The sequence below is a fragment of the Epinephelus fuscoguttatus genome, linkage group LG14 (assembly GCF_011397635.1).
Source record: "Epinephelus fuscoguttatus linkage group LG14, E.fuscoguttatus.final_Chr_v1".
Lineage (NCBI taxonomy): Eukaryota > Metazoa > Chordata > Actinopteri > Perciformes > Serranidae > Epinephelus > Epinephelus fuscoguttatus.
This window is the reverse complement of record NC_064765.1, coordinates 38,700,674-38,716,819: the sequence shown is the minus strand read 5'-3', so window position 1 is coordinate 38,716,819 and position 16,146 is coordinate 38,700,674. Positions and strand designations below refer to the sequence as shown.

General features: G+C 39.9%; 1 protein-coding gene across 1 annotated transcript; it reads right to left on the bottom strand.

Moving 5' to 3' along the window:
- Window positions 1–3,045: 3,045 nt before the first annotated feature.
- Window positions 3,046–4,460, bottom strand: LOC125900319 (serine/arginine repetitive matrix protein 1-like). The gene is made up of 7 exons (XM_049595219.1): window positions 4,222–4,460; window positions 4,070–4,139; window positions 3,857–3,934; window positions 3,648–3,731; window positions 3,448–3,525; window positions 3,242–3,322; window positions 3,046–3,128 (listed from the first exon to the last, which is right to left on the bottom strand). The coding sequence occupies exons 2-7, from the start codon at window positions 4,116–4,118 to the stop codon at window positions 3,046–3,048; spliced, it is 453 nt and encodes a 150-aa protein (XP_049451176.1). The 5' UTR covers window positions 4,119–4,139; window positions 4,222–4,460.
- Window positions 4,461–16,146: the final 11,686 nt, after the last annotated feature.

Sequence of the window (16,146 nt, the reverse complement as noted above, 5' to 3'; positions counted from 1 at the left end):
GTAAACAGCTAAGTTAAAATGAAGATATTTTTATTATACCAATGATGCCCTCTCTTTGGGATTCCTCAGACTGGCCTCCAGGTCTTCCAGCTCCTCAAGGGTATTTAATTGTTTGACTTCTCTTGGAAGGCCCTCTGGCTCCATCGCTCCCCGGAGTCCTTTGACCTCCTCGGTGAGGTCCACCAATTTACCTATAACCACCCTCTGGAACTCTTTAAAAATAGGGTGGATAAAAAAGGAAGAATGAACACCGTGCACCTTTTCATATGTACATGAAATTTCTGTACAATGCTGTCCATATAACATACAAATCACTCAATTCAAAAAGCTATTACTTACTTGCTGTAGACATTGGGAACACGCTTTTCGAGGCGGTCTTTCCTGAAAGGAATTGAGAGACAAGTGGAAATGCATATGAGTCTGTGTGGAAGTCAAGTAGTTTTTGTTGGTCTACATTAACTGGAACAGCAACATATGAGCACATTTTAGAGTTGATGAGGAAAGAAACTGACAATTTGGTTATATTTAGGACATACTGTAAGGTTTGTTATTCACAGCTGGCCATAGTACTTTGTTAGTGGTTAAGGCTCCCCTCTTGGGCTCTTTTTTTTTAACTTCTGTGTCCCTGGCTTGTGACAGAAAGATCTCCGGAGCTGTTGAGACCGGTGTCTTTGTTTTTTCTTGTAGGGCTGGTGTAGGCAACCTGATTATCTGGAGCCACATGCTGCTCTTCATCACCTCTCCAGTGGACCCCTGTGGCTTTAAGAAAAAAAATTTATGGAATTGAATAATGGTTATTTTTAAACATTTTACTTTTCATTTGTCATTGTAACTTTTAGAAGTTCTGGAGAAGGTTTTAGATATTCTGGAAAAAGTTTTAGGGGTCCTGGAGAAGGGTTTAGATGTTCAGGAGGACATTTAGGGTTTCTACAGAAGGTATTAATCGATTTGCACTGTGACAGAAAATTAATCGCCAACTGTTACTCCAAACCCCTAAAAATTCTCCAGGACCTCTTAACCTTTTGCAGGACCTCTGAAGCTTCTTGTAAGACCTCTAAATCTTTATGTAGTACCTCTAAACCCTTCTAGTGTAGTTTATATAATTTCTTATATGCAACAAGACATGGTGTTATTTGTAATAAAAATGCAAAGCTAAAGTGCATAATAATCATAAACAGCCCACTGCAGATTAATGGTAAAGCATATTATTGAATGCTCATTTAGACCTATTAGTGAGGTTGATTTTAGGGTTATAAAGTTATAAGGCTAAAATATGTTTTGTGGCTCCAGATATTTTTTCATTTTCTTATTTTGGTCAAAAAAGGCTTGTTTAATAGTAAAGGTTGACGACCCCTGTTTTAGGGGCATCTAGAGAAAAAAAAATACAATAAAACTAAATATACATTATTATGAACACTGTAATAATAGACCAAATTAAATCTCATTGCTAAATAAATGTTTGAGAGGGCATATTGTAGCATGACACAAGATACTTTGAATAAAAAATAAAATAAAAAAAAGGATGTTTGTGTCTTCTCGTACCTTTAACAAAGTGAGGACTATAGTGCCATGCCTTTCTGTGAGATGCCCTGGCAGCTTCATTCAAAATAGATACAACTTAGCATGCCATCAAGAATATTTGCAAACATTTGCTTAATAAAACACATTATGCTGGATTGGATGACTAGTAATTACATTTGTGGCAACCAAAAGTATTATAACATACCAGTACTTGAACGTAATATTAATTACTTATCTGCCTGTTGTATTCCAGTAAAATATTTATAACTATATATGTGTGACTAGATATTTAAAAATAAAAAAAAATAAAAAAAAAAAGTATATGTAACAAAAAATGTATGTACCCATACATGTTGCCCCACATGTCATACCTCCTCTGGGGCTCTGTCTGTGCAGCCAACTTGGCTTTAGTTGGTGGAGGTCTTTATGTTTGTAGAAAAAAAAAAAAAATTAAAGCTTTGTCAAAATAGAATGTACTCGGTGTTGTATGAATTCATGTTTAATATGTACTCTAGTCATATGACATTAATAGAAATAGTACAGCATTACTCTTAAGTATACTGTGCCGGTATTGTTTTCATACCTTTTGTTGTACTCTTCTTTTTCTGCACAGCCAATCAATATTGCATCAGATCTGTGTCAATACAGAAGGTGTTAAATAAACACTACCTCGCTACATGATGTTTAGGAGTAATGTCAAGTTGCATAATATGAAAACTGTTTTGGTTATTCAATTTAGTGATGTAAGGTTACCTGTCCTCGGGCTCCGGTTTGTAGTTTGTGAAAATTCTAAAACATTTAAAACAACTTAGCATGGCACAATGAATGTAGTGCAGATATAGAACAAGATAATGTAGATTATAGGGGAATTGAAAAACACCCATATCAGCAAGGTAAATTACAGAATGTGTCTGTTTAAGGCCTAGATCCACCTGCCACTTTGGAAACATTACCTACATATACATACAGATTTTCTTCACTTGCAAATTCATAACATGGATTATTTTGTAAATGGTATGAGTGTACCGGTTTGACTTGTACTGGTGGTTGCTGCTGATGGTGATGACGTGAGGAGTCTGCGTTGAAGATCTGTGGGTTACACAAAAATTGTCACATTAGCGAATTTTACATTCAAAAAGTAAAGAAAGAATATAGCATCATAAATGGCGAGTTTGTGATCCTACTTTTTCGTCCCTTGACAGTTTTCGGAGTACACGGGGTGGAGGTCAGGTCAGGGATCCAGGTGTTATCGGCAGATCCCATGGTAGCTTTAAATGATAATAACATTTCTGCATGATCAAGCAATGTGGATAAACATGACTACATACAAAAAATAAAAAAATACTCACGGGAGGGAGTCGGTGAGAGCTGCGAAGCCTGGGTTTTGAGTTTTGGAGGAGGCATAAAAAAGTCCATTGACCAAGGTTCTGGAGTCTGTGCTGTTTGGGAAGCCAGACTTTAAGTTAGCTGAACTCTATAGTCCTCAAACATCAGTATGTCAAAAAATTCTATAGGAACATATCACTATGGGATTGAAACATTCATCCCCGTCTCATAGTGGAGTGTTTCTCCTGGCTCTGGCAGACGTTTTTCCTGAGTTGATTTGTCTGTTTAGGAAAAATGATTTTCAGCTTGTTGAACTGTATATATATCAGTATGTTAAAATTTCAAGATGAACATAACAGGGTGAAAACTTTCATCAGTGTCTTATTTTACTTACATGTTGGTGTAGGAGGTGATGGCTTGTTTCTCTGTAATTTCTTGGGTGGCTCTGGCAGAGTTTTTCTCGTAGATGCTGCGTCTGTTAAAGAAACACCTTTTTCAGTTTACTGTATTCAATAGCGCTCAACATGTCAGTATGTCAAATTTTCATGATGAGAACATAAAATGGGATAAAAACTTGCATCAAGGTTTTATTTTACTCACGTTGGATGGGAGGTGACGGGTTTTTAATCTGATTTTTCTTGGCTGGCTCTGGCATACTGTTTCTCTGAGATGATGTGCCTGTTTAAGGGAACACCATTTTCATTTTGCTGTACTAAATAGTGCTTGAAACATCACTGTTTTAAAACTTGTAGATGCTCATAACAGTATGAAAAATTCCATCAATGTCCCATAATACTCACATGGTGGAGTCAGCGGTGATGGGTTGTTAATTCTTTTCAGTTTTTTTGGTGGCTCCGGCAGGCTGGTTCTCTGTGTTGATGTGTCTGTTAAGGAAACATGATTTCTGATTAGTTACACACTTGAGTGCTCATTAAATAATTTTTGACAGTTTATATAGAAGAATACCACACGGGTATAATAACAGCTTTTAATGTCAATTATTACTCACATGAAGGATTTGCTTTATCCTTTCTAATCTTGTCGTGAGCTCCTTGTGAGCAACCAGCGTCTTCATCAGGGGAATCATCTGAAAATATACACTGACATTAAGACGAGTATAGATGTCTATTCAAATGGTACAGATGGCTTAAAAAAATTGCATATATAAAAAATGGCAAGTGCATGTTTAAGTAATTTTCATGATGTAGCACAAGATACTCACTTTGGATAAAATCTTTAAATACTCTTTTTTTCCTTACTCTTTTATCCATATTCAGAGTCACCACAATCACCTGGCAAAAGAAAATTATTAAGCATTTGTCCAACAAACATTAACATTAATTTGCACCTATAAAATAGTAAAAATATAGTTACCACTAAAGCAAATCATTCCATATTGTGGAGAAGGGGGAATACTGCAAACCCTTCAGCATATGGAAGGCATACTGCTTTTCTATGCAAGTCTTTGTGCTGCAACAGACATCTCTTGGCTTTGTCCATGGGGCTCTTGACATAAACTATGTCAATGAGCTTGGACTTGCAGGGAGTCTCAAACAGATCCTCTGTGTCATCCTGCATAATGACACTGGCAACAAGAGTTCCGTTGGATCTTTTCTCCACCACAAAGGCATAGCTGTCATCCATCAGGAAAAAACAGCAGTCACGAGTTTTGGCTGACACAAACCGGCCGGTCTGTTTTGGGCACCTGGTGGACCTTTGGTGATGTTTCTTCTCTGCCAACCTCTTTCTGACCTGGGCAATAGGGTTTTTACTGTTCCTCACTTGTTTTTTTAATTCCTGGAGGTGGTTCCCAAATGGGAATGATGACAGCTCATTCAATGAACACTGGAAGTATGCGACATCTTCATGCAAATGCTGCACACTGTGGACATTGTAAACAGTGAACGTTGGTCCGTACAACTCTTCACACTTGTCCACAAAGTGCTTCAGGAGGTTGGCAGCGTAATCAAGATATGCCTCTCTCTTCTGAGCATCTGACTCTAGAAGGATTGACATACCCACAGTCAATGTCAAAAAATGTTCGTAGAAACAGTCCAGCAATAAGTCCCGGAGAACCACCGGCCCTGTGTACAACAGGAACTGGCGGAATTCTGTTGCCTTCCAGCGATCCACTTCCTTTAATGAACAGGGCTGCCTGGCAAACTCTGTTGGCATGGCACCCTGCAGCATTTTCATGCGATTGGACATTTCCTCCCTCATTAGCGGTGCCAGCCTGCAATTAACAGGTCCGCGCAATAGATAGATAAGCACTCTTTTAACCACCCCAAGACAAATAAGGTGCATGTAATCTAAGGCAAATTGCTTAACGCATAGGATTCCAGCACTACTGAGGGGTGATTTCTTTTTCTGATGACCTGCATAGCGGACCTGATCAAAATCCACATCTGACCTGGACTCAAAAGCTTCTTTTGAGGGGCAAGTGACCCTTCTCTGAACACTAACAGTAGGTGCCACACACCGCTCACACCCTTGAAGTCCATTGTGTCCAACTGTGCACTTCAGGAATGCTCTAGCAGGTGCATCGCAGACAAAGGCCTTAATTTTGACCTTGTGCACAGTGCCTTGATGAAGGACACCATTTTGCTTGAGAGTCTTTATTTCCTCAACCAAGTCCTGCACATAGTCCTCAACTGAGTTGGGCTTTTCTGTTGCACAAAATAGTGCAACCAGAAATGGTTCCGAATTCTGAACAGCTGCCAATGTAGGCCAAAATTGCAATTTGGAAGATTTGAAAAGAGGAACACCATCAACATTTAAAACTACTTCAATGTCTCCTCTGAAATTTGGGCTCTCTGAAAATGTTCACTTCAGCAGCACTTAACACACCAGACTTCCCAGTTTAATTCCCAACTATATTCCGATTTACTTTTATATAGCTGTTTGTTCATATATCATTCATAGCCTGATTTATACAACATTTTATTCCTAAAGACATGGCGAAAATGGATTTTTTTTAATGTGTTGAGAGTATTTTCTGATGTATGTGATAAAAAGAGATATCCAAAATTAATTAAGTAAAAACCTTTGGCTCTAATATGTCAAATAAATGAAATTAGAAATTTGAACCTGGCTTTATCAAATGTTCACTTTTCTGTTCTGGAAATGTATGCAAATTTGCACTTACATAAGTAGATAATGCCTCATTTGCATATTTAAACATAAAATTACTGAAAACTTGTAATACAAAAAATGACTGTCTTCATGTAAATAATCAGCTGAGGAAATTTCATGGTGATATTAATTAAATTTCTTACCTTTTTCACCTGGGGATAAAATAATGGAGAATATATTCTCCATTATTTTATCATCTATCATGCAGTAAGTTTGCAGACTTCCTCGCTTTCTGTCATGTATTTTCGACGTAAAATGGCCTGAGTATTAAATTTTGAAGGCTACATCGACAGCCCAATTATGAAAACATTTGCAATAGCAAGCCAAAATCACACACACAACGTGAAAAGTAGTGTGGCAGTAAGTTTGGTCCAGGCTGCAGCATGCTAACGTTACAAGCTAGCATGCTAACTTTACTAACACGCTGGAGCAGGCCAGCCATCGTGAGCAGCATAAAATTAAACTCTATTGTTACCATTTATGGTTATAAATACATTAACGTTAGTACAGGCACTTACCAAGAATGCAGGGGAGGAATTTACTATCGAGCAGCGGCACCAACAGCTCAGCTGCAGACCTGTGCAAGACACGTTAACAACGGAACCTCTTCACCTCTTGTACTTGCTAAGTACTTGCGCATGCGCGTTACGGCAGTAAGTGTGTTTCATCTATTTACATAGATATTGAGAAATACCTACATTGTGGTGTTCTGGAGGCTTCCTATTGACAGCACATAGCCTATATAGTTCCATATTTATGATATTTTATGAAACATTAAATGCGTTTAAATTGCGTTTACGTCTAAACGACATTTTGCCTCGCTATTTTAGAGAAAAAACTTTACTATATTCAATAAAATCACTCTTTTGTCCTAGAACTGAACTGATTATCAATAGAAATTTTAAAAAATATGTGTTTTGTGACACGTTGATGTTGTAAACGCTTTTTAAACGGTTGAAAAGTGGTTGAAAGACGTTCAAACCTAATATCAATCAGTTTTAAACTAGAAATCAACGTTGCAATCCCGGTTTGTGCTTGCTGGGTTAGGGACCGTTCGCCACGGTACAGGCTGCTGGGCAGGGTGGAAGTAAGTCCTGCAGAGTTTCAGAGGACCTGGAGAATGTTTTAGGATAGTAATAACCAGTGTTGGGTAAGAGTTACTTTAAAAGTAATCAAAGTATGTTACTGCGTTACCTTTAAAAAAAGTAACCAGTTACTTTACTGCATTACTCCCTGAGTAAAGTAACTCAATTACTTTAAAAGTACTTTTGAGTATTCTACATTTCCTATTGGGCAATGGACCACAGGGTGCTAAGCCTACATTTTTTTGTCTCCAAAATTAAAGTTATGGACCACTTGCCCTTCACTGAGATCCAATTCTCCCATCACAGCCGTCACTTTGACCAGTAGAAACACACAACGATCTGCTGCCGTAGACAACTGTATGACAACAACACCCCAGCATTTTAATATTTCCTCTAGGGATGTTACCACACAGAGTAAAAGGGGAAATGATGGTGTGAAACAGCAGAGGCACTTTGTCAACCCGCTGAGTTAATGTTACTGTCATTAGCATCAAGCTAGCAAACAATGGTACATCCTCACGGTCGGACATAAAGTAATAACATTAACAAATAGCGGCGAGGCTTTTACTCACCACAACTGCAGAGGCTCCCAGCTTCATTTGAAACAAACTACATTATAGACGGTCCGTTATTTATTATTCCCTCTGTGTGTTTATATATTTACTTTTTATCCGCTCCGTTGTCTTTGTAAAGTTAACATATCGCACCGTCATTTCAAACTAAATACTTGTTTCAAATTAAAAGCCCTTTACAACCTCGGCTGAGAGAATCCCTCCATTTTCTAAATGGGCTTTTATTCTGAAACATTTGTGCTTCAAATGTAGCTCCTGCCATCTGCTGACCGTGACATGTTGGCAAGTACTTAAGTACAGTACTACTAAGCACTGTAAGTACTACTACTTACAGTACTACTTAAGTACAGTACAAGTACTGTACTTAAGTAGTTTTTTTTGAGGATTTATGCTTTACTTGAGTTTTTATATTTATCAGTACTTTTACTTTACTCCACTACATTTACAAGACATTTTTTTTACTTTTACTCCACTACTTTGAAATTGGATGAAGTAGAACTATTTTCAAGCATGAAGCTTAACTTAAATTGACTGGCACTTTGCACAGTGCTTTGTTGCATGTGGCCAGAGATGTGGCTCAGTAAAGAGTGAAGAGAAAAGAGTTTCCTCTTTTTGGAAATCGAAACAACACCATCAGCATGACTTCCTTGTCAGATACTGAAGACAACAACATACTTGTACTTTTGATACATTTTACCACCAGATACTTTTGATACTTTGGTACATTTAATGTGAGCTACTTTAATACTTTTACTCAAGTCATTTTTTTGGGATGACTTTTACTTTTACTTGAGTAAGTTTCAAGTAAGGTATCTGTACTTTTACTCAAGTATGGTTTTCAAGTATTTTTTACAACACTGGTATAAACGTTTATTTTGACCGCACAAACAATCCCAAACATTTTGGAGTCCTTTTAGTTACCTCTCATGCCACTTAGATTAATCTTTAATGCGCATTTGTATGGTTTAGGAACAAGGAACGTTATTACTTTGTTTTTGTTATTGTTTTAATGCTTATGAAAACAATAGTGCATCATGCTGCTAATTTTTAATTTGTAATTTCAAAGTAAAACGTTGAATGATTTCAGAGTGTGCATCAGTACTTTTTGCATTTTCAGCTAATTTTAAGAATACTGTCATAAGTACCGATAACCATGATAATTTTGCTCACTATAACTGTGATATGAAATTTTCTTACTGTATCATCCCTAACATCAGGAGATACCGTTCATATGGTGAACAATGCTGCCAAGGCCCTGATGAGCCCGTTTTCCTCAGAGGTGGAAGGATTCTGCAGTGACATCTATTATGATGTAGAGAAGTCCCCAAAACATAAAGAGATATTTGCAGAGTTCTTGTCTCTTCTCCATCTGCCAGTGAAGACCCATCAGCAACCGCTTTCTCCAGATGCTGGAGGTGTGTATGATGAAGGCTTAAAGTAACAAAAATGTAAGCCCATTCATAAAAATGATGTTGATTTTTATATCAATTTAATATTTGTTACTTCCACCCCTCAGGTTTGCAACAGGTTGTGGGAACTTATGGATGCTGTGATACTGCACTACTACCATGTGTTGGATGCAAATGAAGAGCATAAATACAGGTAGGCTAATGCTAATTGTTAGTGTTAAATTAACAGTTCACTCTGAAATCAAGTTTTGCTTGTGTTAATCTGTAGGTAATGGTGTAGTGTGGGGCTGACCCCGACTAAGAATTTACACAGTCAAATTTGATTCATCTGTCTTGTTTAAACAAGACAACAACTGAAACACCCAAATTAAACAATGTGTCTTCTTGACTTAAAGGAACAGTCCACCCAAAAATGAAAATTTGGTCATCTACTCACCCTCATGCTGATGAAATGCCGGGCAAAGTTTTATAATCCATGTAACACAACTTGAGTTATCCAGGATCATGGTGACATGGTGAATGGTGACCAGGAGCTGCAGGTTCTCCAGCTCCTTCTGTGGGTCACCATTCACCATGTCATTTTTCATTCATGTTCATTTTTGGGTGGACTGTTCCTTTAACATTTTTCAACTGCTTTAGGCTATTGTTCCATACTTTGATTAATATTATTAGCCATGCCATGTTATCCCATGGGCATGAGAATAGTTGCTAGGGGTGTGATGATATACTCAGCTCACAAGACGATGCAATATATGATATTTGCTTCACGATAACGATACGAGACGATATTTTAACACAGTTTTTAAGAAAACTTCAATGATGAAATGTATGCTGTACTGGAAAAAATATTTTTTATTCAAAAGTCACACAAACAATGCATCATCTGGACAGAGCAGTGAAAAAGACCAGAGAATTCAAATAAGTGTCTGTATGACTGAATGCAACCACTATGCCCTGATATTTTTTTTTAAATTTCTTTTTTTTTTTTTTGCTATGTCCTGATATCACGAGACAGCTTTTCATGTCCACGAGAAATATTGTCACGTTTGAATATCGCGATATCTTGTGGCACGATATTTTGTCTGTCACACCCCTAATAGTTGCATTAATAGTTAACATGAGTTTTAATTAGTAATAAATGAAACAATATCCTCAGTTATATATTCTTACATGTGCATTAAGAGCACACTATTTATGCAACATATTTATCTTACCTTGTTAACTATTTATTGCCTTGCTTATTTATGTAATTTCATAGACTCATTTGCACCTTGCACTTTGTTGACCTTGGGGAGACACAAAAGGGTGCCTGCGTGCTGTCTCTGACATAAATAACCTTGTCTGTTGACTGTGGGAATGTATGATCATGTGAATGTACATATGCACTGTGTTTGCTGTCAAACTGAATTGCCTTTGGGTTCATAAAGTTGTATAGAATTGAATTTAAAAAAAGTGGTGTGTGTGTGCACGTGTGTGTGTGTGTGTGTGTGCGTGCTCGTGCATGTGTGTGTGTGCATGGGCACGTGTGTCCACTGCAGATGGCTTCTCAACGAAGTGTTTGAAAGGCATGCACTAACACATGAGGAAAAGGCCATGATGAATGAAGCCTTGATCGACATGTTCAGAGGTACATTACAAGTAGGCAGACTCATGTGGAAAGGGCTGTAAATGAGCATACACATCTGACTGTTTCTTTCCTCTGTTTCCTATACAACAAGAACAGAATATGATTGCTGGTAGTGTGTCAAGCCTTTAGATTGGTAGTGAATCTGTACTGTTGGTTTGCACCACCGGTGGGTGTGCGTTAGGGGTGCAACGATACACAAAATTCACGGTTCAGTTTGATTCAATATTTTAGTGTCATGGTTCGATATTTTTCTATACAAAAACAGAGAAATTTCCATGCCTTTTTTACTTGTAATTTATCATCATTACAGTAGCGGACGTTTGTAGTTTAACTACATTTCTCAGTAGCTTGGTGGTAGTGTCGCTGTTTCTGAATCAAGTAACTTCTCAGTAGTTCAGCTCTTTTATCGATCACTTAGCGCAGTAGCTCCACACAAGCTACATTTCCAAAATCATTTCTGCTGCGGACTGAAATAGAACTGTCACAGATCACACAGATCTGTTACCAACAGAGCGAGGCACTTCTGCATGACACTGACGACACACACACACACACACACACACACACACACACACACACGTACACAGCCAAGCAACAACAACAAAGCTAATATCAGGACTTCATCTGTTAAAACCCTTGCGATGTTGGAGACAACATGAAACTACTCCTGTTACTATTTTTAGATTGTCACAGTGGGAGGCGCAGCTCAGTGGATCTACGCTCAACAATGCAGCCACAAGGCGGCAGCCACAAGGCGGCATTGTTGAGATCCACTGAGCTTTCAGCACAGAACGCATCGTCAGAAATTGATAAAATAAATAAATAAAATTGCGTATTGTTTGGTTCATAGTGTGTACCGAACCGAGACCAATGTATCGAACGGTTCAATACGAATACGTGTATTGTTACAGGCCTAGTGTGCACGTAAACTCCTCAAAAAAGTGCATGGTGCTCATTCCACAAATGCACAATCCTTACAAGCTACACCTCATGGTAAAGGCGACTAATCAGGCTTTCCACCCTTATTGGTATTATGAAAGGGAAGATATGATTGACTGAAATAATGTTTCAGAAGTTTTTTTGAGGAGTTTATAAATGTTTAGACCCTGAATATCTTTTTGGGGCAAAAAATCTGTTCTTATATTTGGTTCTGTCATTTAATTGCATCACTAAATTTTGTAATGTGTTGGCAGGTGTCCTTCCAACCTTTCAGACATTTCTGAAAAGGCTGCAAAGTGAGAAGCCCATGGTGCACTTGCTGCATGTCGAAATGGTGGCTCCGGTGAGAGAACTACTGGCCAAGTTCATGAAGCCAGCAGGCATCCCTCTGAGGGCAAAGGAGTTGGTCAAGGTACATAGCTCTTATCACTCATTTGATTTTACATTTACCTTTTCATGGAAGCACACTTACTCTGATTTTATACTGTACATAGCTGGCCTTGCATTGTCTTGTTTGTACTGTGCTGTCTTGTGTTTGCTTGTGTGGTGAGACACTATCTATCTATTTATCTATCTATCTATCTATCCAGGTTGATGTCCGGAGTCAAGACAATCAGCTGTCTGACAAAAGGCTGTTTGTGGGCACACACTGCTAGTCGGCACTCAACAAGGCTCGTGTTGAGAGGAAGATATGGGTGGATACTCTGTACAGCAATCTCAGAGAGGGATACATGAAGGCTGCAGAATTCCTCCTCGCAAAGCTTCCTCTCAATAACCCCATCATCACTGCACTCTCGGCTTTGAATCCTTCTTTGATTCAAGATGAATCTGTTGGTGGGGCTTTCATCACATTGGGCAAGGCCTTGCCTAATGTAGTTGAACCAGAAGAGGTTGGTCAACTAGATTTAGAGGTACGGGTGTACCAAATAGATGTGGACCTGGTAGCTCGTGCCCAGAGTTACAGTGAGGAAGGGAGGCGACTTGATGTGGACTGGTGGAGTGGAATCGTGAGAGATGTGAGATTTCCTATTCTGGGTAAGCTGGTCAAAGCTCTTCTCAGCATCTTCACTGGCCCCCTGGTCGAGGGATCCTTCAATCTGATGGATGACATCCTCGAAGCTGACAGATGCACAATGAATGTGGAGACTTATGAGAGCCTTGCAATAGTCAAATCTGCAATTAAAGCAAGGGAGTGGACAGCCACAACGATGATGATAGACCAGCCGTTGAGGAGGTCCTGTCTGTCGTCATATGTAACATATCAGCTGCACCTGAAAAGGAAGAAGGAGAAGGAAGAAGCACTAAAGAAGAGAAAGCTGACAGATGCAGCAAGGGTTCTGTCGTCTGTGAGGGCAAACAAACTAGAACACCAGGCCAGGAATACGACTAGACCACTCAAAGCCTCTTCTCAGTCCTCTGCCTCTGCTGGACTCCCGGGCTCAAAGCCTTCTCTCAGTCCTCTGCCTCTGCTGGGCTCCAAGCCTCCTCTTAGTCCTCTGTCTCTGCCGGGCTCAAAGCCTCCTCTTAGTCCTCTGTCTCTGCTGGGCTCAAAGCCTCCTCTCAGTCCTCTGTCTCTGCTGGGCTCAAAGCCTCCTCTCAGTCCTCTGCCTCTGCTGGGCTCCAAGCCTCCTCTTAGTCCTCTGTCTCTGCCGGGCTCAAAGCCTCCTCTTAGTCCTCTGTCTCTGCCGGGCTCAAAGCCTCCTCTTAGTCCTCTGTCTCTGCTGGGCTCAAAGCCTCCTCTCAGTCCTCTGTCTCTGCTGGGCTCAAAGCCTCCTCTCAGTCCTCTGCCTCTGCCGGGCTCAAAGCCCCCTCTCAGTCCTCTGGCTCTGCCGGGCTCAAAGCCTCCTCTTAGTCCTCTGTCTCTGCTGGGCTCAAAGCCTCCTCTCAGTCCTCTGTCTCTGCTGGGCTCAAAGCCTCCTCTTAGTCCTCTGTCTCTGCTGGGCTCAAAGCCCCCTCTCAGTCCTCTGTCTCTGCCGGGCTCAAAGCCTCCTCTTAGTCCTCTGTCTCTGCTGGGCTCAAAGCCTCCTCTCAGTCCTCTGTCTCTGCTGGGCTCAAAGCCTCCTCTCAGTCCTCTGCCTCTGCTGGGCTCAAAGCCCCCTCTCAGTCCTCTGCCTCTGCTGGGCTCAAAGCCTCCTCTCAGTCCTCTGTCTCTGCTGGGCTCAAAGCCTCCTCTCAGTCCTCTGGCTCTGCCGGGCTCAAAGCCCCCTCTCAGTCCTCTGCCGGCCTCAAAGCCTCCTCTCAGTCCTCTGCCTCTGCCGGACTACCAAAAGCCTCCACCTTGAAAAGGAGTGGCTTGGACATGTTGCAGGACTTTGTGTTTGAACCAAAAAGAATGAGAAAATAAGACAGTGTAACTGTTTTTATGGAAAAAATATTTTATTTTGTATTTTATTTTATTTTATTTATTTTATTTTGTATTGTATTTTATTTTGATTGTATTGTAAGATTTTATTAGGGTCCGGGCTGCCTAAGCTGCCAGGACCCTATTGTTTTCCTGCGCGTTCTTTCTTTGTTCTTTTTTCTGAGCCTACATCAAGATGTTTGATTGTAAACATATACTTGCAAATTATTGTTAAATAAGTTTTCAATGTTCATTAAAAAAAAATGTCAAAATTTTGGAGTCATGGTAGATGATGTTTGGCAAATATCAGAATTTTATCTCAAAAACGGAATTTTTGACAGCATTTTGAAATTTGATCTCATGTTAACAATTGAAGTCAATGCAATGACATTTTTAAACATCGGTTTTTCACTTATGGAGTAAATCAATCATTGTTAAAAACAAATTAACAACATCTCCATGCTGTCTATATGCAATATGTGTATTTTCAGATTTTTGTCTTGATAACTGAATTTTTGACAGAAGTTTGAAATCTGCCTTGACAGCTGCTGTCATGCCCATGGACCCCCCTAGCGGAGCCCAGGACCCCCCACCCACCCCACTTCTTGCCCTCAAAAAAAATTTCAGGCACAGGACTTTTTCCTGCTTCAAGCCCTGTTACAGACACAAACCGCTGTTAAGCTGACTGACAGCTGATCCAGATGTGATCAAATGCTGCTGTCATCAGGAACAGACATCACTTCACTTGATGCTGCAGAGGAAAGGACATTTCATGTTTCTTCAAACACATTTCCACTCTCTCCTTGCACAATTACCTTGCGTCTCTCCATGCATTGACAGTGAAAGGAACTAAGACGCAAGAAAAAGACACAAGTGAGGGAAACGTTGCAATTTAAGGGAAATCGGATGTGCCCCCTGTGAGGTTGCCATCTTAAAGTTCAGGGAGTCACTTTGCCTTAATTTCCTTGCCAAAATTTCGAAATCTCCCTATCCTATTTAACTGTATTCACAAACTGGTGTAAATGTTCTTAATGCTTATGTTGTGGCTAACAAATTATTTTCCTACTAAATTCTAAAATAACTCTGTTTCTTTCAAGATAATCCTAATCCATGGTCCCAGCCAATGCCTACATCATCATGGACTCCTCAAGGAGCATTAGAAACTCTTAGTCATATGTTATATAATATGGGGATGCTAAAAATAGATGGTTTCCTGTTTCATGTTCATACTACCATTATAGAATCAAACAAATCAAAAGGAGTGGCAATGGATTTTTAAAAAATCTGTATTTGACATCATGCTAAAATCTACTACCACAAAATCCGGGTCTGTTTTGTTCACAGTTTGAATTCATTTTGAAAAGTTTAATTGCATGTTCAGTACATGAGGTCGGATTTGCACACTGTCAAATGTACAGTGTTGAATTGAATCAAAAGCTCAAGTGTGAAAACAACTTAAAGGTTCTCTCTATGGTAGTATCTTATGAAGACTGCCACTTTATTAACAACTGGCTTCATTCTACTTTTATGATCTTTTGTTTTTCAGCACTAATGCATGAAATGCTCACAAAACAAGAGATGATTCTCGACCAGCATTCTGCACACACATTCTGCACCTGCTGAAAGCAAGACAGCAAGATGTGTCTGAATACCAGGTCAACGATGATCTTCTGCCAGTAAAAGACCAGCAAGGCCTCCAGAATCTTGAAGCCCAACTTCAGGAGTCAGATTTCAGAATGAAACTGGTGAGTAGATGTTGTCTTATTTAAAGTGAAATTTCACCAGTGTGCGCAAATTTGCTCAAAACTTCATTCATTCATTCATCTTCTAACCGCTTCATCCTCTTGAGGGTCGCGGGGGGGCTGGAGCCTATCCCAGCTGACATCGAGCGAGAGGCAGGGTACACCCTGGACAGGTCGCCAGACTATCGCAGGGCTGACACATAGAGACAGACAACCATTCACGCTCACATTCACACCTACGGACAATTTAGAGTCACCAATTAACCTAGTCCCCAATCTGCATGTCTTTGGACTGTGGGAGGAAGCCGGAGTGCCCGGAGAGAACCCACGCTGACACGGGGAGAACATGCAAACTCCACACAGAAGGGCTCCCACGCCCGGGATCGAACTGGCAACCCTCTTGCTGTGAGGCGAGAGTGCTAACCACCACACCACCGTGCCACCCCCGTTCA

What these genes read in the sequence shown, in the direction of transcription:
- LOC125900319 (XM_049595219.1), bottom strand. Translation starts at nt 4,118, where the DNA reads ATGGATAAAAGAGTAAGGAAAAAAAGAGTATTTAAAGATTTTATCCAA. An exon ending in ATCACCGCTGACTCCACCAT is followed by an intron (nt 3,526 to 3,647) that starts GTGAGTATTATG and finishes TCCCTTAAACAG; the next exon opens with GCACATCATCTCAGAGAAAC. An exon ending in CCCGTCACCTCCCATCCAAC is followed by an intron (nt 3,323 to 3,447) that starts GTGAGTAAAATA and finishes TTTCTTTAACAG; the next exon opens with ACGCAGCATCTACGAGAAAA.